This window comes from Pristis pectinata, chromosome 32 (genome assembly GCF_009764475.1).
Source record: "Pristis pectinata isolate sPriPec2 chromosome 32, sPriPec2.1.pri, whole genome shotgun sequence".
NCBI classification, from domain to species: Eukaryota; Metazoa; Chordata; class Chondrichthyes; order Rhinopristiformes; family Pristidae; genus Pristis; species Pristis pectinata.
The window spans coordinates 11,325,257-11,346,443 of NC_067436.1; the positions used below are offsets into that span (position 1 = coordinate 11,325,257).

The 21,187-nt window shown below is 40.3% G+C and overlaps 1 protein-coding gene across 1 annotated transcript in view; it reads right to left on the reverse strand.

Annotated features, from left to right (window-relative positions):
• LOC127585265 (dual oxidase 2-like) overlaps positions 1-21,187 on the reverse strand; it is a 98,310-nt gene that overhangs the window by 45,242 nt on the left and 31,881 nt on the right. Inside the window, exons 8-17 of the mRNA XM_052042594.1 lie at positions 19,735-19,795; positions 19,525-19,621; positions 18,245-18,335; positions 16,128-16,230; positions 14,505-14,677; positions 13,026-13,201; positions 11,539-11,657; positions 8,553-8,690; positions 6,260-6,373; positions 2,941-3,140 (exon numbers count right to left, since the gene is read on the reverse strand). Coding sequence (XP_051898554.1) covers positions 2,941-3,140; positions 6,260-6,373; positions 8,553-8,690; positions 11,539-11,657; positions 13,026-13,201; positions 14,505-14,677; positions 16,128-16,230; positions 18,245-18,335; positions 19,525-19,621; positions 19,735-19,795 — 1,272 coding nt within the window. The remainder of the gene's footprint in view (positions 1-2,940; positions 3,141-6,259; positions 6,374-8,552; positions 8,691-11,538; positions 11,658-13,025; positions 13,202-14,504; positions 14,678-16,127; positions 16,231-18,244; positions 18,336-19,524; positions 19,622-19,734; positions 19,796-21,187) is intronic.

A 21,187-nucleotide genomic window follows, 5' to 3' on the forward strand; every position in this document is an offset into this window, starting at 1 on the left:
AGTTTATATTAATGTGATGGCACGTTAACTTTTAAACATTGACACCAGTGCATATGTTTTCTGAATGACAAGATAAAATTTACATCTGTCAAATTTGATATTATAAAAACACACATGATGATAAGGTAAGAAGATGAAATAATTGAATCTTGGAGGAGGGCAGGGGTTGGGAGATAGGAAGGAATAGGTGGAAGGGGTTGAGGCTGTGTCTTTAGTTGGGTGGGGTTAGGGGAAGGACTGGAACAAGAGTCAAGGATTGAAGGAGGAGGTGGAGGATCTTACCAATGATTGGTAGCAGTGAGGAGAAGGTGGGGACTTAAGGGCAGGCGGTCTAGGAGGTTGACGGGTCATCAGCCTCAGAGGAAAGTTCAGGAAGTCAGAATGTCGGGACTTGGGGACATAGCAAGGCCAGACAGACAAAGAATTGGGGTCTTGGTTTCAGGACCAGGTCAGGGACAACAGTGTGTGATGGAGGTGGGGTTCAAAACAGTGTATGGGGATGATTATAAATATATAAGGGCCTTAAATGATAGGGTTCCACCTGGGATTGTGTTGAGAAGGCTAGGTTGTTCCAGGAGTGCCTAACGATGACAATTCCCGAGGCAACATAGTCCATGTTCCCCCAAAGTTCTCCCAGAGGAGCACTGCATAGGGAATGATATCATCCTGTGGATGACAGGATTTTCTTTATTACATCTGATCACATTTCTTAACACTGTCTGTAGAACCGAGAAGACTTGGCACTTTGATGTGCAGAAATGGCAATTATACCAACCCTACTGCTTTCCTGAGTGAAATCAGTTCACAGCATAGAGCAGAGACTCTTCAAGGGACCTTCCAAAGTTGCATGCTGATTACTGACCCATTGGAGAAGGGAATTTAATTTGAGAGCAACACATAATCTGGGAACTGTTCCTAAAAATCTAACTAATGCATTCTATGGTTAATAAAAGGGGGGAAAAAACTAACAACTGTGATTGGTCACAAATATGGCAGGTAACTGAGTCTAGGATCTGAGGGCACAGCCTCAGAATAAAAGGACATCCCTTTAAAACTGAGATGAGGAGGAATTTCTTCAGCCAGCAGGTGGTGAATCTGTGGAATTCGTTGCCACAGAGGGCTGTGGAGGCCAAGTCATTGGGTGTATTTAAGGCAGAGATTGATAGGTTCTTGATTGGTAAGGGGGTTAAGGGTTACGGGGAGAAAGTGGGAGAATGGGGTTTAAAAAAAACAACCATGATTGAATGGTGGAGCAGATTCAATGGGCTAAATGTCCTAATTCTGCTCATATATGTTGTGATCTTATATGGAGGAACATTGTAGGGGCTTTTGTGTTGCTGTTCACTCAGACAAGTAACAAGGAAAGAGCTACCAACAGAACACTCTTCACTGAAGATAATTAACATTCAACTAACAGCTGTGGTTAGTACAACAATATATCAAAAGTCATGCACAGCTCTTAAAGGCCCACTCACATTTCTATGTACAACATTGTTCTATCCAGTCCTATTCCCAAAAGCAGGATGAATCCAATATAGCTAACTCCTATCCTGTAAGCCTACTCTCAATCATAGGTGAAGTGATGGAAGCTGCTCAAGACATTGTTATCAAATGACATTCAGTAACAACCTGGTCACCAATGGAGGCACAAAATACTGTAGCTGCTGAATCTGGAACAACAAGCAATCTGCTGCAGGAACTCGGTGGGTCAAGCAAAATCTATCGGGGGGGGGGGGTGGGGGGGGGGAGGGGAAGGAATTGTCGACATTTCAGGGCTGACGCAGGGTTCCGACCTGAAATGGCGACAATCTTTTTCATCCCACAGATGCTGCTTGACCAGCTGAGTTCCTCCAGCAGATTGCTTGTTGCACCTGGTCACCAATGCTCAGCTGAGGGACTGTGCTGTGACCATGTAGTTCCAGATCTCTTTACAGATTAAACAGCATCTTTCATGTCTTTATCAAGATGTTGCAATGTGCTTTACAGACAATGATGTACTGTTAAAGTGAGGTAAAGAGGGACATGGGCCAAGGAGCTGATTGCAGAGTTGAAGTGAAAGTAGCTGTACCTGGTAATAAGCAAGTGATTGATGAAACCCATGAACCAAAGAAACCCAGTAAAGGGAATTGGAATTGGTTTATTATTGTCACTTGTACCGAGGTACAGTGAAACACTTGTCTTGCATACCGCTCATACAGATCAATTCATTACATACTGCATTGAGGGAGCACAAGGTAAAGCAATACAGAATGGAAGAGCAAAGTGTCACAGCTACAGAGAGAGTGCAGTACGTGAAGTGAAATTGGAATGGGGGGCAAACCTTCCACTGGTTGAAGTCATACCTTGCACAAAGGTGTACTTGTTGATGGCCAATTAACTCAGCTCCAGGCTTCGCTGGAGAACTTCCTCAAGACACTGTCCTAAGCCCAGCCATTTTCAGCTGGTTCACCAATGATCTTCCCTCCACCCTGAAGTCAGAAATGGGAATGTTTCTGATCATTCCACTGGGTTCAGTTTCATTTGCAGTTTCATAGATGGACATGAACTACACCCAGGTTTAAAGAAGAGAGACAATTTGCACTTTCACTGGCAATGATCCTCTCCAGTGAAATTAACCACTTCCCTGTGACATTTCATGACATTACAAGCACCAACATCCAAGCTCACCAATGACTAGAAACTTAACTGGACCAGTCACATAAATAGAATGGCAAGAGAGAGAGTTGAAGGTAGAATATTCTGTGGTGATGTAGGGATGGGTACATGGTTGATAATCTTAAATCCTAGGCATTGATACATTAGGAGCTTGCCTTTGTCAATTGACAAATCCGTACATGAACTTACCTGGTTTATAAGCATTGCCACTGCAGAGAAACAACTGGTTAGGAGGGCGCTTAAACATTGTGAAAAAAAGAGTCACAAATGCAAATTCCTGCTTACCAGATCATATTCCTTGGGGACCTTCAGCAGCAAAGTTTTCTGCTCATTATTGGTGGATTGAATAATATCGAAGTGGTCCTGGCTGAGCCTGATATTTCGGATTACAGAACGTTTACTGTCCATGACCTTAATGCACTTGTTGGAGTCAAAGGCAACGCTGACGACCCGCGGTGCTTCCTTGGGCCCTTGCCATTCTCTAGCTAAATGCAATTCAAGAACATTCACCACATAACAAACATTTTAGATGATAATAAAGCAGGCTTTAAATATTTCAAATCTCATGGCCATGCCTATATAATCAGATGTAGAGCCACAAAATATATGCAGGGTGTTCCCACTCTATGTCAGGTTATCAGGCTGAATTGTGTTCAGTTCTGGTTGCCTCATTATAGGAAGGATGTGGAAGCTTTAGAGACTGTGCAGAGGGGATTTACCAGGATGCTGCCTGGATTGGAGAGCATGTCTTATGAGGATAGGTTGAGTGAGCTCGGGCTTTTCTCTTTGGAGAGGAGGAGGATGAGAGGGGACTTGATAGAGGTGTACAAGATGATAAGAGGCATAGATTGAGTCTGAGACTTTTTCCCAGTGCGACAATGGCTAATATGAGGGACATAATTTTAAAGTGATTGGAGGAAGGTATAAAGGGGATGTCAGGGGTAAGTTTTTACACAGAGAGTGGTGGGTGCGTGGAACGCACTGCTGGCAGAGGTTGTGGGGGCAGATACATTAGGGACATTTAAGAGACTCTTAGATAGACAAATGATTGATAGAAAAATAGGGGGCTATGTGGGAGGGAAGGGTTAGATAGATCTTAGAGCAGGATAAAGTGTCGGTACAACATTGTGGGCTGAAGGACCTGTACTGTGCTGTAGCATTTGATGTTTTATGAGGTAAATCAGATAAGGATGAATGAGACCCAGTTAAGAAATCGGCCACATTTCTGTCCATTTAAGGCTGAAATAATGGCAAAACGTTTTTCTGGTCATGCACTCTTCACGGCACTACTTGCCATATTTACTCCAGATCCAGATCCAGGAACCGGGGCACCATCCCAAACAAGAAATATTATGATTAGGAGCTGCTAATATGGAGGGGGCAAGTTGCTGTCCATTCACTTCTAGGATCATGTTGATACCTCTTCAGGTTCTCTGTGGGCTTTATAATGAGTATGAAGAGTTCTCAAACTGCTTAGTGAATGTGGACTTGAACCACCTATAGCTTGGCAGTACTTGAGAAATTGTAAAAAAAGTCTACACAGGGCCTCGAGAACACAGCAGAATGATGTCAGCATTGAAATGTTAACTTGAGTTTATTTATACCTTAGTGAGGTAAAAGACCTATCATGTAAACATCTACAAAAGAGCACATTTTGCTTCAGATTTGAAAGTGGGAATCAATCAATTTAAAATCGCATTAACCTTCTGATGACGAAAGTGGATAAAGCAAAAAGTGTCCCTGTTACACACAGATTGGAATGAATGAGGAACATTTGGTCTCATTTGTAAAGAACTTCAGCTGCTCAATGGAGAAGAAACATATCTCAAAGAGATGCACCTCTGACATAAAAAAAATTGCCCTGCTGACATTTGGTCACCAAAGCAAATTTAAGAATGTTTAATTGAGTCAAAAATTTTCCTTACAAGTTGAAACAACAATTATGCATTCCAAATACATCATAGCTTATTCTGTTTTTGCATTAGTTACAGTTTAATGCAGCAGTGATTTTTTTTCTGAGAAATTTACTCGAAGACACTGAATTCTACTTGCAGTTGAAAAATGAACAATTAGAATTTAGAGCTCAAAAAACTGATACATCTGTAAACAAAAGAAAATTCAGCATCAATCAGTCAACATAAACTATACTGCACAATACAACCATGGTTGAAAAGGAAAAGCAATGAGGCAATTCAGGCAGTAGAGTTTAGATGAGATCAAACTGGTTCAGTACAGACCAGTAGGGTATGGAGAAACAGGTCTTGGGCAGGTGTTACTTAATGGCAAGAAGTGACTTGTCCTGTTTACAACACTCTAGGGATGCAGGATGATGAAGAACATAAAGGACATTTGCATTTATAGTCTAGGAGAAACAAGAGAGGAGAACTTCATACAAACATAGAGAACATAGAAAACCTACAGCACAATTCAGGCCCTTCAGCCCACAAAGCTGTGCTGAGCATGTCCCTACCTTAGAAATTACTAGGCTTACCCATAGCCCTCTTATTTTTCTCAGCTCCATGTACCTATCCAAAAGTTTCTTAAAAGACCCTATCGTATCCGCCTCCACCACCATTGCCGGCAGCCCGTTCCATGCACTCACCACTCTCTGAGTAAAAAAACTTACCCCTGACATCTCCTCTACACCTACTCCCCAGCACCTTAAACCTGTGTCCTCTTGTGGCAACCATTTCAGCCCTGGGAAAAAGCCTCTGACTATCTACCCGATCAACTTCACTGTAGTGACATTGATAGGCAACAGGTGCAAAGGTGGTGGTAGCCATCTTATTGTCACAGGAGCTGAAGTTTATCATCTTGCATGAAGATGAGAATGGAGAGAGAGAATAATTCATCACTGTTGCTGCCACTAAGTGTACGCTTGAATATGAGCCGCCAGTCATATAGTTCTCCCAGCGTTAAGTTCAATGGATCCAAGCATGGAGAAGTACATACATCCAAAAGCTGACATTTGTGCACAGCTATAGTGCTAGTCACCGAAGACCAGTTTCTCCTCTCTTTTTATTTCTAATAACTGTCACTTTTATGAACCAATGATTTGGGGCTAGTAATTTAAAGGTCACAAAGCTGGAATTTTAAACTGGTTGTAATATTATTGGGGGCACCTCTATTGAATGGAGTGAAACCATTTACTAATAAGGTAAGGTAAAGATAAGCTGAGATTTCTTTATTAGTCACATGTACATTGAAACACACAGTGAAATGCATCTTTGTGTAGAGTGTTCTGGGGGCAACCTGCAAGTGTTTCCGCCAACATAGCATGCCCACAACTTCCTAACCCGTACGCCTTTGGAATGTGGGAGGAAACCGGAGCACCAGAGGAAACCCTCGCAGCCACAGGGAGAACGTACAAACTCCTTACAGACAACGGCCGGAATTGAACCTGGGTCTCTGGCGCTGTTATAGCATTACGCTAACCGCTACACTACCATGCATACTAAGTACTTAACATCCTAGTTAGCTAATTACTATTTTTATAATTATAATTAGCTAAGTACTATTATCTGTGAACTGCACAATGGTTAGCAGGAGTCAGTTGCAACTCTCAGACACAAAACATTTTATTTCATAACATTATAATTAATACCTCGTATTTTGTCTCCTGAAGCAGCTTGTTTCCTGACAGAATGTTTCTTGTTCTGTAATCTCCTCCTTTCTCTCTTTCGACCAAGCGATATAGCGAAAGCCAAAAGCAAAGCCGCTGTAAAATATATAAAAAGAAGCCATCACTTATGAAGGCATAAACAAAGTTAAATTGTAAAGCTCTTTTCAACTTCAAAGTGATCTGACCCAATGTTTCTGTCTGGCTGTCTTGGTAACTCTACAAGGTCCAAGTGCTTGTCTGTTCATTATTAGTTGGTCAGGAGAAGTAGTTTTTATTTGAATGGGTCTATTAATACTCATCAGCAAGATACCAGGAACTCTTGGAGCCACAGAATAAACCATATACTGTACATCACAATGTCACAACACTCAACCGTCCTATAAAAGATAACACTGTGCAGTCAGGATGTGTGAATCTAAAATGCTGGGTTCATTTATTCATCAATAAAGTTTTGAATTCACATCCAGAGTTAGGATTCAGAATTCTGTCAGCTTTATCTCATGTTGAAATTCTTCCGTACTCCATTGTTGCTCCGTACTTCCATTGGTCCAGAACTTCCATGAAGCTGCTTCCATTTCATCAGATTAAGTATGCCGGAAGATTTATTGGAAATGTATTACCAAATTATGTTTTCCAAAGTTACAGCAGAATCTCTGAATCTTTTTTCTTCCTGAGATCTTATAATACACAACTTTCCTGTGTGGTCTGTCAGGGTAAGATCCATCTGGATTTAATTTGGTCACTTTCAATATTATCATCACATTTAAAATGAACTTGATTGTGTACTTGAGAGATGTGACCTGCAGGGGTAAAGACCTAGTGTGGAAATATGGGATTAGGGAGTGGTTCCTTATCGATCAGCATGGACACAGAACAAATGATCATCATCTGTGTCATAAATTTTATATGGTTACGAAGTAAAATTTTATCCCACCCGTGTTAGAATCCAGAACTATTTAAGACACTACAGCGTTAAGCTAAGCCAAGAAACTTGGGCAATAACAACCTGGACAATAATGGGTGCATTGATACAGATGTTGGTAAAAAATAAAGTTGTTTGTTCATAAGTATGATGCCTCAGACACCTATCTGATGACGCATTGGGATATATGGCAAAAATCTGTTACGCAGCTTGGAACGATCTTGTAGTGCAGAATCAACATAACCTTGACCCTCACGGAGATACAAGTCCATGCGCAAGATGGTGGCTAAGGTCCTTCCAGCAACATTTCACATCTTTCAATTCTGATGAAGGGTCTCAGACCTGAAACACGATAAAAGCCTTGGAAAACTTGAGGCTGTGAATCCACTGCTCATTGTAGGATGTGGTGTCTCTCAACACGCCCTGAGGGTAGATCCTTCACAAATTTCATGATGGTTATTGGCAAGTTTCCAGGAAGTGCATGATTCCCTCAACCCAAAGGGGTTTGCATGTCCAAACATTTTCAGGGACCAGGATTTCACATGTGGAATCTTTGCTTCCTGCCCTAAGATTTCCATCCAAGGTGATTCGACAGCCTGAACTCCTTTCCAAAGGTGCCCAGATTGTTCTCCCAGTCAACAAAATGTCCTTTTAAATGGTCAGGGAAAATAACAAACTACAGCAATGGTTCTACTGAACCTGTTTCATGATGGCCATTGGTTGGAGCTTTGAGCTCTGATTTACATTGTTAGGGACAGAAATAGCTTTGCATGAATGGATACATCATTCGGTGTTACATGTTGCACCAAGTAAAGGTCAGGCAGGTGAGTGTGGAGCACAAACAGAAGGGCACAGTCCAATCTCACAATTGGCTCAATTTCACCTGAAAATGATTATTAGCACATTTCACTCTGGCTAAATCAAAATTGGATTGCATTGTGCTGATTTTTAATCAGTAACAAGCATATATCATTCCAGCTATGTCTAAGTAGACACTGTTTAAAAGAGACAGTCTATTGCTTTTAATTTTAAACAATAACCTTAACAGAGGTTGACACAAGAGATTGCAGGTACTGGAATCTGGAGCAACAAACAATTTGTAGGAGGAAAGGAGTTGTCAAGCAGCATCTGTAGGAGGAAAGGAGTTGTCGAAGTTTCAGGTCAAAACCCTGCATCAGGTTTCCAGCAGATTGTTTGTTGAACTTAAAAGATGGCAGCTAGAAGTAACTGTTTAGAAATGGTGGCTTGGTTTCTTTTATAACATTTGATCAGAGTGTACTATCTACGATGATAATATATGGTAATTCCAATTCATTTTTGCTTCTTTTAAAAAATAAAATAGAAGTTACAGACCTAGAGGGAAACAGCAAAGAGCCACAATGAGTATTCCAAAACCTGCTCCACTGCCCTGGAAGTAATGCATGGTGCTGACTTGTACACATGGTTCCATATCATTGACAGTCAGCTGTTTTGGTTGAACACAGGGGTCACCTGCCAGGAGACAATAGACCTAAATTAGTAAGGGAATATTGACAAAGCATTTCTTAAGCTCTTTGGCATAGTATTCTTTTAATTCAGGTTAATATGCAAAACTTATTTATACAAATACGGTCTTCAAACATCAAAGTAAAACTGTATTGTGCAATCAATGAAAAATTTCCCAGTAATTCAGATGCCATGGTCAAGCAAGCTCACCAGCATCTCTACTTCCTCAGGAGGCTAAAGAAATTTGGTTTGCCCCCTTTGACACTCACCAAATTTTATCAATGCACCATAGAAAGCATCCTATCTGAATGTATCACGGCTTTGTATGGCAACTGCTCTGCCCAAGACCGCAAGAAACTGCAGAGAGTTGTGGACACAGCCCCAGCATGTCACAGACACCAGCCTCCCCTCCTTGGACTCTTGGTCTTTACCTCTCGCTGCTTTGGTGAAGCAGCCAGCATAATCAAAGACCCCACCCACCCAGGTCATTCTCTCTTCTCTCCTCTTCCATCAGGTAGAAGATACAGGAGCCTGAGGGCACGTACCACCAGACTTAAGGACAGCTTCCACCCCACTGTTATAAGACTATCGAATGGTTCCCTTAAACGATAAGATGGACTCTGACCTCACGATCTACCTTGCACCTTTCACCTTATTGCACTGCACCTTCTCTGTAGCTGCGACACTTTAATCTGTACTGTTACTGTTTTTACCTGTACTACATCAATGCACTCTGTACTAACCCAATGTAACTGCACTGTGTAATGAATTGACCTGTACGATCGGTATGCAAGACAAGTTTTTCACTGTACCTCAGTTCAAGTGACAACAATAAACCAATACCAACACCAATGTGCTCTTTCAATTTTGGCTTTTTCTCCTTCAAAGATTTATCCAATTAGTGGCATCTCTGCCTTCAGCTACTTGGGTCCCAGACTCTGGAATTCCCTGCCTAAACCTCTCAGTCTCTTTGGGATGGCAGAAGGGTTGCTGCATATTAGCTCCAGTGAGCCATGTTTGTTCCTGACTTCAGGTGGTGTCTGTGTGGAGTTTGAACGTCCTCCCTGTTTCCTTTGGGTACTCCAGTTTCCTCCTACATCCCAAAGACATGCAGATTGGTAGGCTAATTGGTGACTGTAAATTATACTCAGTGTACAGCTATACGGTAGAATTGATGTTAATATGGGGACAACAGTTTACAGAGAAAGTCAGTGGGGGATGGGATTGGACTATCAACCATCATATATACAAATGGCCTCATTCTCTACAATAAGGAAGTATGGGAAAAATAATCCCCTTCTCTTTAAAGGTTTAGCTGCAGACTTTAATACAAAGGTAACATACAAAGGATTCTAGAAATCCAAAACAAAAGCTGGAAGTGCAAGAAATACTCAGCAGGTCTGACAATACTTGTAGAGAGAGAGAAACAGAGTTAATGTTTCAGGTAGATGACCTTTCGTCAGTCTTTGTTGAACTACCTTTTCAACCAAATTTTGGCACTGTTCCAACATCTCCCCACATAGTTCAATATCATATTTTGTCTCAATGTTCTTTTGAAGCAGAAAGAGGTTTCAAATTGTACAAATTGTCACGTTCCAACCTGGCAGCATGAACATCGAATTCTCAAACTTCCAGTAACTGTTCCTTCTCTGCCTCTTTTCCCTTTTTCTTACTTTTTTTCTCTCTCCTCCTGATCCAACTGGCCCCCATCACCCTCTTGCTTTTCCCTCCCCCACCATCTCCGTCTGCCCATCACCCACACACTCCTCCCACTGGTTCCCCTCCCCACCTCCCTCCCTTTATTCTATGCTCCACCTTCCTCACCTATCAGATTCCATCATCTTCAGTCCTTAGTCACTTCCACCTATCACTTCCCAGCTTCTGACATCATTCCCACTCTCTCTTCCCTTACCTGCCTACCAACTGTCTTTAAAAGTTGTTATTGTACCTGCCTCAAGCACTTCCTCTGGCAGCTCATTTCACAAGGATACCATGCTTTGTATAAAAAAGATGCCCCTCAAGTTCCTATTAAATCTTTCCCCTCTCACCTTAAGTCCATGCCCTCTAGTTCTTGATTCCCCAACCCTGGGAAAAAGACAGAGCTTTCACCCTTTGTGTGTTGCTTCAGTTTGTCAAAAGGGTCAGTTTCAGTTGTGTCCTGCATCCAATGAACAGTTGAATCTTAATAAGCTGGTCCAATTGTCAGCCTGTGCAGAGTTGGCTGACCTCAAGCTGTGAAGCACGAAGGGCAAGAATATTCCAAAATCAGTGAGTAGGAGGGACTAGGTTCATTATCCAGGAAACTTGACAGTACTGAGACCAATTAGCACCATTGTCGCAACTGAGAGCAAGCCAGAACTACAAACCTCAAACTTTCCTGATGAATGAGTCAGAGATATAACTCTAAACTAACAGAGCATACTGTATTTTTGATGATGCTCAACACTAACTTGCTTTAATACATTTCATCCAAGGAACTGTCCAGAATTGCTCCAGAGGAGAAACAATTAGGGCAGTTAAGGAACATCTTAAAAGGAATACAGGGAAGTTTAGAGAAGCAATTGAAGAATTTAGGGTGTTGACTGTGATGCAGATGTAGTGCTTAGGGTAAAGAATATCCCTGAGTCTCAGTACTTGTTATTGTATTGTAAAATGGGAAGATACTATACTTTGACAAAGCAAATGCAAATTTAACCATTTAAGGTGTTCCCCAGAGCAAGAATTTTGCTTTTATTTCTACTTAGGAACATTTTTAGTCCATTTTATTGAACAATACTATTGAGATTTATAAACATCTTGCTAATTATTAGCAGATTATGTAAGCCCCAGGTCTCCTCAGCCCCATGCTGCTTACCATCCTTCAAGTAGAATACATCTTTCTGAATATCTCCAGGCTCTGCAATTGTTGTTGCCAGCAAAACGTCTCTAAATGTTGTGTTCCAAATGGTTCTGAGCTGTGCTTCTGTAAAAATTCTGGAAGAAACAGAATTTGGAATAACGCCATACATTTTACCAGTCTAGGGTGTTGCTCCTCATTTACAGCATTCCTTTCCATATAATTCTTAGTTCTCACTGACACTTCATCTTTTACATTTTCATGCACTGGTCATTTTCCACTGATCTCAATCCAGAAATTAAGTCAATATGTGCTACTACAGTGTACTAATAAGAAAGCAGACAAAGCATTCAGTATCAATAAAATAGGCTACAGTAAGAAATTTAAGCCACTTTCACCTCTCCCAGAACCATTCTTATGACCTTTCTCATATCTTGTTCCTCGATGTCAACACATTTTAGGAAGGACATGAAGGTTCTAGAGTGGCTGCAGGAAAGATTTAACAGAATAATTATTGTAATAAAGGAAGCAATAATTGTTCTCCTTGGAGCAAGGAAGAACATTTGATAATAGTACAATAATTGAGTGGTTTAGCAGATGTTTCAGGGACTAGGATGCAGAAATTTAAAATTTTTGGCAAAAGATACAAGGTGGGTTTGAGGAAAATCTTTATTTACACAGAGAATAATTATGATCCAAACTCACTTTGTGGAGACGATCCATCAGTACCTTCAAAGGAGAACTGGAGTGAATCTGAGAGGGAATAACTTGGCAGGCCTATGGGGAAAGTGCGACCAAATGGAACTAATGGGATTGTTCTGCCAGGAGCCAACATAGACTTGATGGACCAAAAGACCATAACTATATGACTGATGGGTACAAAAAGTGATATTTTCATAATTTCCGCTGATTGGCACATGTATAAATGTACAAGCTAGTTGCAGCCAAAGCTGGAGACACAGGAGTCTGCAGATGCTGGAATCCGGAGCAACATACAAGATGCTGAAGGAACTCAACGGGTCAGGCAGAAAATGGTCAGTTGACGTTTTGGGTTGAGACCCTTCATCTGGACTGGATGAAGGGTCTCGACCCGAAACGTCGACTGTTAATTTTCCTTCCTAGATGCTGCCTGACCCATTGAGTTCCTCCAGTATCTCTTGTGTTGCAGACAAAGCTGCCTAATTCAATCTGGACTCCAATATTAAAGCTATATGGTCGTAATCAGACCATATAGAGTGAGAGAGGACCTCATAAAAAGTTATAAATGAAGAAAAATAATAAACTGAAGCTTAACTTGTCAAAAGTGGCTGTGTTTTATGTTTCAGCAGTGCCCTTGACATTCAATGTCATTACCATTGCCAAATTCCCCACCATCGACATCCTGGGGTCACCGTTGACCAGAAGCTCAACTGGATGAGCTGCATTGTAAACCATGTCTTTGTAAACCATTTATTAATCCGTCTGCCAAGTATGTAATCAATAGACGGTAAAGGACCTTAACTCACCCATTCTTGGTATTTTCAAACCAGAATCTATCCCCATCTCGTAAGTGCTCAAACTGCTTTCTGATGATGGTGGTGAAGAGTCGTGAAGGGGTCTCACTGTTTTCTAGCATGCCTCCAACAAACATCTCCAGTTTGGATATGTCATTATTGTACAGTGCTGCTAATTGGTTAATGAGCTGGTTTATAGAAGAGACAAAACATCATTCAGCATGTCATTCAGAACATTTGAAAAATGTAATGCATAAAAGAAAATGAAAAAAAAATCATTGCACGTAACTAAAGAGCTTTCTTTGAACATAGCTGCATCAATTATGTCCAACAGGAAGTGAATACGAGGCCCTTATACAGAAGGCACAGGCTCAGAAGGTAAAGTACTGAAGAAGTGCCAGCCTGTACTATGTGCTTAACATTTTGGACTGAGACTTGAACTCACAACCCTCTAAGAGAGGCAAGAGTACTAGTACCGAGATAGGCCTCTGGTGGAACATTAGCATTCTTTCAGTGCATCATTATTTTTCATTTCTCTGTCTTAATTATTCTCCTTCTAGGCACCGTGTCTTTTCCTACTGAGAATTAATGTACAGGTCGAAGGTTAAACTCTAGGACCCCACTGAGGGAAATAAAGCAGTTTAAAACAAATCAAAAAGTATTGGTTATTGGTAGAGAATTTTAATTTAAGAAGTTAGTTTACCCCAAAACCGAGCAAATTACATTTGTAAATTGCTTCTTAGGCCTCATTTAAAGCACCTAAGTGACTAACCTGAGGAACCAATCATTAGTAAGAACGTGAAGAATTTGGAGATGGTGCAGAGGGTCTTTACCAGTATGATATCATAGACTCGTTAGCTGGAGACTAGGAAAAGGCACAATCTAGAAGTAGAATAATTCAGATAGAGAAATGAAAAATAAAGATGCACAGAAGAAATCCTAATGTTCTATCAGAGCACCATCTCCTACAAGGTATTCCTAAGAATATGAACCTTTAAAAGGTGTTCAATATCACAACGGGTTTAGGGAGAGTAAATAAAATAGTTTCCACTGAGAGTTGGGTCAGTGATCAAAAGAATCAAAGTGTATATATCTACACATATGTTGAGTTTTTATGATCTGGAATATGCTGTCTGAAAAGAGGGTGGGAAAGGATTCAATAGTAACGCTGAAGGAACTGGATAAATATCTGTAAGGAAAAGAAATGCAAGGCTATGGGGAAATAACTCCTTCAAAGAGCTGGTACAGATACCGGCACCCAAATGACTTACTGCTATAATAGAAGATGAGAGGAACAAAAGAATAATGAGTTCATAATTTTTCAGGGGGCAAAAGCTGGTGAACAATTATGTTAAAAGACAAATAATACACGGGTATATATTTCTCCCATGAGAATTATATTTTCAAGTTCACACAGGTTTTTTAACATAGAGTATCTTTCTTTCTCAACTTTGTTTTTCGAGACAGGAGTAAGTAATTCTGGTATCTGACCTGTGGATTCTCCCTGTAGAGCTCAGTGTTAATTTCTGACCAGTTTGTAACTGGCTGAAGATCAAGAGCTTTTCGTGCTTGGTTATAACTTGGAAGGCCGTTATCTCGTCCCCGCTGGATATCAAGGGCTACTGCATCTGATCGTGTAAACCTCAAAGGTCCATACATATAATCTGTAATAGGTACATGGTACAGTCAATAAGACAATATAGTACTTAAGTCATGCAAGAACTATAGAACACCAAAAAATATTGTTCTCATAGCAATGTGTCAAAAATAGAGAAATTTAGATCATTTGGCATCAAAATGCATGTTAAATGAGTGGTGCAAAGAATGTTTTTTCCAAGGGCTCATTGTTGTAAATTTCTGCAGCATGAAAGGTCCAAGACTATCCCATGCATCACGAAGATGCATCTAGGTATCTGTTGCATGATGTTGGATTGCACTACACAGAGGAAATGGAAGGAAAATCACAGACTTCTTGGAGCATGGGATAAATCCTGAAGCTTGTGAAGGATTTTCCAGTTAAATTATATTGTGTAACAAATAATATGCTGTGCGATAGAAGGTCCAGGTCAATAACATTAGAAAATGATATAAAATCACGACGGGCATAGATAGAGTGAATGCACTCAGTCTTTGTCCCAGGGTTGCGGAATCAAGAACTAGAGGGCATAGGTTTAAGGTGAGGAGGAGAGATTTAATAGGAACTTGAGGGGAAACTTTTTTTACACAGAGGATGGTACGTGTATGGAATGAGTTGTCAGAGGAAGTAGTTGAGGCAAGTACAAAAGCAACTTTTAAAAGACAGTTGGACAGGTACATGGATAGGAAAGGTTTAGAAATTTATGGGCCATACACTGACAAATGGGACTAGCTTGGATGGGCATCTGGGTCGGCGTGGACCAGTTAGGCCAAATGGCTTGTTTCCATACTGAATGACACTAAAGGTTAGTGGAAACTCCAATTAAATTAATATAGAGCATGTAAGTATATAAGCATATAAACTGACAAAGGGTACATAAGAAAGCAGGAAAGCCTGAGGGAAGAACATTTTACTTAAGAGTACAATCACTTTAACCTCTGATGCATGTGGTAAAATAATCACACACATTTGGCAGATCATGTGAACTAAATTCATTGCTCGTTGCAATAATGTTGTACCAATTGGTTTGATAATTCAATATAAACAATTTAAAATACTCTTTTCAACAATTCTGTCTCACTGCTCACTATATTTTACAGCCTGCACTATGTTTGAACATTTTCATCTATTTATGACACACTTTTTAATGAAAGTGCCTTATTCAATATAAAATTATGTATCCACAATGCTTCTCATTTCTTATTACCCTGCCAGAGAAACTAGCTTCTCATTATTCACACCGCTGGGATTTATACAAACACAGAAAAAAACCAAATTAAGCGGATATAGAAAATTTATTTTGTGCCGTGCTTGATTTTGAAATATGTTGAAGATCTGTCCGTTTAAATAGTATGCTAATGAACAGATCATGTGTTGAATTAACTTTGAAAGCACAGCAGAGCTTTCTGATGCAGCTGATCAATGTATTTTGTACCAGTGAGTGGGGCACAGATATAATAACATTGGCCATGTTTTACCTCTTAGGTCTGTCACCACAATATTGTCCTCTCGTTCTGCTCTTTGGGAAGCCATTCCCAGAATCAGCTCGTCTATGTCCTCTGCTTTCTTAAAATTTGGATTCTAAAACCACAAAATTAACAAAAACAAAGTAAACTTGGTGGAAAATATCCATCAATTAACCATCATAAAGTGTGAAGTAGAAAGCAGATGGCCAAATCAGATCTCTTGCCATGACTTCCCACACCTCTTATGTAATTCCACCAGAGTGGGCAATCAATTTGATAAAACTCATCTTTTAATTTATTTACTCACAAGGCGTGGATACTTCTGGCAAGGTCAGTGTTTATTGTCCATCCTTAAATGCCCTTAATGAAGCATTAAAGATTCAACCACATTGATGAGTCTAGAGTCACATGCAGATCAGACTTGGTGCAGGTAATACATTTCTTTCATTAAAGGGCATTACCGAACCAGAACAATATTTGGTATTGGTATTGGCTTATTATTGTCACTTGTACCGAGGTACAGTGAAAACTTGTCTTGCATACCAATCGTACAGATCAATTCGTTACACAGTGCAGTTGCATTGAGTTAGTACAGAGTGCATTGAGGTAGTACAGGTAAAAACAATAACAGTACAGAGTAAAATGTCACAGCTACAGAGGAAGTGCAGTGCATTAAGGTGCAAGGTCACAACAAGGTAGATCATGAGGTCAGAGTCCATCTCATTGTATAAGGGAACCATTCAATAGTTTTATCACAGTGGGGTAGAAGCTGTCCTTAAGTCTGGTGGTACGTGCCCTCAGGCTCCTGTATCTTCTACCCGATGGAAGAGGAGAGAAGAGAGAATGTCTGGGGTGGGTGGGGTCTTTCATTATGCCGGCTGCTTCACCAAGACAATGAGAGGTAAAGACAAAAGAGTCCAAGGAGAAATATAGCAGTTTTATGGTCATTTTTACATTAACACAATTATTTTAATTCCAGCTTTAATTACAGTTTTAAATTTCTCAACCAGATCAAAGGTGAAGCCCCCCCCCCCCCCCCCCCGGATGCTAGTCCAATAACATATTCACTACACTATTATACAAACTATTTTACACCTCTGCTTATGGTGAATTTCTACTGCTTTAGGTCAAACACATGACAACCTTTCAATCGCTGTTTTATTGCATATTGTACCTTGCAGATTGCTATCACAGCACAAAAAAGGAACAGGCAGGGCAGTGAACAGGGTATTCCCTATCAATCCATCCTCAACCCAAAATGGTTTCTGAAAACAGCTGTCAACTGCAGAGAGGCTATTGCCTGAAACACAGAGGCAGACTGATACAAAGTGTTGGGAACCCGAAGCAGGTACCTCTTGCACTACCATGGACTTGTCTCTGATTGTGTTTTTTTTTATACTAATGACTTATTTTGCACAGTCTTTTCTTCTCTTCACTACCTTGTATACCTTATGTATAAATTCTACGTGTTGTCTGAATTTACGTGCCTGTGATGCTGCTACAAGCAAGTTTTTCATTGTATCTGTACTTCACCATACTTGTGCACATGACTATAGACTCAATTAGACTTGAAAACACACAGAATTCCATGGATTCTGAATGCTTCCTCAGAAAGTTATTGCAAAAAAACAAGAACAGACAAACAGTCAACCATGACCAACATAACAGAGGTAAGCAGCCATGATTCCAGATAGGTTTAGGTCATTTTGTCTTGGATTTTCAATGTATATTTAAAGCAAGAAGCTCCCATATAATTTACTCAATCAAAGAACTACAGCAATTTAAACTTTGATGGAAATCACACAATGGGTTACATGAAAGCTGGGAGTTGTGTGTAATCAGATGCCATGTCGTGGCTCACTGGTGGTTGGCCAGGGTACTTCAGTGGATGCTAAAAATCAAGGACCAGAATCACATGTAGACTGGACAGGGAAAGACAGTTCCTTTCCCTGAAGGATGTCAGTGAACCAGCTGCACATTACTCCAGAGGTGTCATAGTAATTCTTTACGATGCCACTTTGTAGGTACCCAGCTACTATTAAATTCCTTTTCACAATTTGCCACAGTGCAGTTAGAAGCTTTGCCCTTTCACGCACTTATTCAGTGCTGCAACTATAATGCTGCCATACCTCTCGACTCCAGAAGTTATTGCAGACTCGAAGTGCTGGGTCCCTTCTGTTATAAACACTCTCAACCCGTCGAAAGTGGCATGTTCTGTTCCTGGGAGAGTCAAATGGAAGCAAGTATTCTTATTGCTCACAGTATCAGAAATGCTTTTACATTTTACTAATACCTGGTATTCGAATTAGAATATAACTTGTTTCCCTCTGGACCAAAGATCCATGTAGCTTTGTTGTTGTCATCTTAATGCTCATGTCACATGATGATAATGGAATTGTCAATTAGAATAACATTGTCTCAAAAGACCTAAACTTGAGGTTAATCAATTCCTTTTTAAGTGTAGTTACAGTTGTTACTCAAGCAATCACAGCTGCCAATCCGTGGACCAACAATACTGAATACAACGTCGACTGTCCATTTTTCCCTCCTTAGCTGCCGCCTGACCTGCTGAGTTCCTCCAGCCATTTGCGTTTTTCTTTAACTTTGCAGTTCATCATCTCACTGAAATGATAACTGATATTTATATCCTCAAGTCCTAGAATGGAGCTTGAGCCAATATCTTCTGACTCAGACCTTGATCAATATAGAATATATGTTGATCAAGGTCTGCACGGTGCAGGCCCTTCGGCCCACGATGTTGTGCCGACATTTTATCTATCTAACACTTCCCTCCCAGATAGCCCTCCATTTCTCTATCATTCATGTGGCTATCTAAGAGTCTCTTAAATGTCCTTAATGTATCTGCTCCCAAAACCTCTGCCGGCAATGCGTTCCACGCACCCACTGGTATGTTTGTTCTTCATCAAGAGACAAACTTGGCGTGGGTTTAACATCTGTAAATTTTTATTGACCAACACCAGCCTGGCTTGCTTTCCCTCTCTTTTTACAGCCACTTCCTGTTCCCCTATGTGACCCCTTGCATTGCCTACTGTGAACTGTAGTTCTTTATTCTATCTACATAATAACACACCCACCACTCTCTGTGTAAAAATAAACTTACCTCTGACATCCCCCTATACCTTCCTCCAATCACAAAATGATGCCCCCTCTTGTTAGCCATTTTTGCCCTGGGAAAAAGTCTCTGTCCACTCAATCTATGCCTCTTATCATCTTGTACACCAGTTGAACCAAGCTACCTTAAGACTGACTAAATACTTATATCATAAGATCATAAGTAGAGTGAAAGCTTTACTTTTAGATAAATTCCAGCAATATATCAGAAGTGGATCAGGCACACCAGCAAAAATATAAAAAAAATCTATAACAGCATAATATTTGGCTTCACTACCTCATATAGATGCCTGGAGGAACCAAGGAGTTCATTATTCGAATAGCTGCAGTTTGAAATTCAGATGAAATGCTGGGGTCCACATATTTCTTGTAGCCTGCAAAACAGAAACAGAAAATCAGAAAAGCTCAGTGTTATCTTCTGGAATTGCTTGAGATTCAATATGCTCCAGCTTTCTGGAATTTATGGGTAACATCAGATCATACTTACCCCTGTATGTTGGCACATTTTCTCCAATGAAGGCTGGTAGCCACTCATAGAATAGAATACGCTACAAACATAAAACAAAAATGTCAACGGAGTTAACTAAAATATAATCCCGTGCCTTCAATACAGATTGTTTATTGATGAAAGAGATACTAATATAGTTCTGGCTTGCCACATATCACCTTTACTAGGAAATGGCCCTAAACGTACACGATTATGTGTGGTGTGAAATGGAGTAGAATACAGTTTTCAAAAGTCTATCCAGCTCCTCAGTTCAGGAGGCTTTGCCTTCATCCCTAGTCAGTGCTGAGTCGAGCAACAGAACAGGGGGTCCAGTGAACCAATACCTGATCTGTGTAGAAGCTGGAACGAGCTGACCCACAAGGAGCACCTTGCCAGTGGCTTTCTTCTGAAGTGGCAAAGGGCAAGTACGTTTTTGGCCCCTTAATTCTTCCTCTCTCCATCGATGCTGCCTGACATGCTGAGACTTCCAGAAGTTTCTATTTTTATTGAAGGTTTAAGCAAAAGCTTTTAACAATGGAGTTTCAAAAGTCTTTTAAATGGTAAATAAGCAGGCTTTTAATGACTTTAAGCTTCCAGTTGGAGCAGATTTGTCCTTTGGTTGACATTTGTTATTTTCTAAGACTTAATGCATCTCAAAGAATTTGGCCTCAAGAGTATTTTTCAGTGGGCGTTATTCACATGTTCTCTCAACATTTCAAGGATTCAGTTAGTTGCAAGAACTTCCTAATTACATGCAATGAGTATTTCCCAGAAATATTCTCAGAAATTTATTAACTCAAAAATGCCAAGGCAAAATAACTATATTCAGAACGCAGCTAGATACTTGCATTTCATATGTCATGGTATGCATCATTTGCATCTTATCTCATGAATCCTTTGTATGCAAAATATGTAACACAAATATTTTGCACACAGAACCAACTCATGTTAAGTGTAGCAGGTGAAAGCATTCTTGCTTCCAAGTCAGAAAACACTGGTTCTAGTCCCATTCCAGATACCAGAGAACATAAATCTAGGCTGATACTGCTTGCGACACTGAAGGAGTGCTGCTATATTTGGATGAGATGTTAAATACAGCCCTGTCTGCTCTCTCATGTAAAAGACCATTAGGCAATATCCCGAAGAACAGCAAGGGAGTTATTCCTGATATCCAGAAATCATCATCACCAGATGCCTTGGAATGTCTTGTGTGGGATATGCAAATGCAAGGCTTTCCTTATTGATGAGGAAACTGCCTTTCAGTGTACTTACACCAATGCTCATTCCAACATTGACTGAATCTGTTTTTAGAGTTGAATAGAATGTAGTTTGCAAACCAAAAGAAATTTTAAGAAGACCAAATTATGCTAGGATAAGTTGAATTAACTTATGCCACAATAAAGGTCCCAATTTCAGCCAACAAGTTTTCCAATTTCTGCACAGTCAATTACAT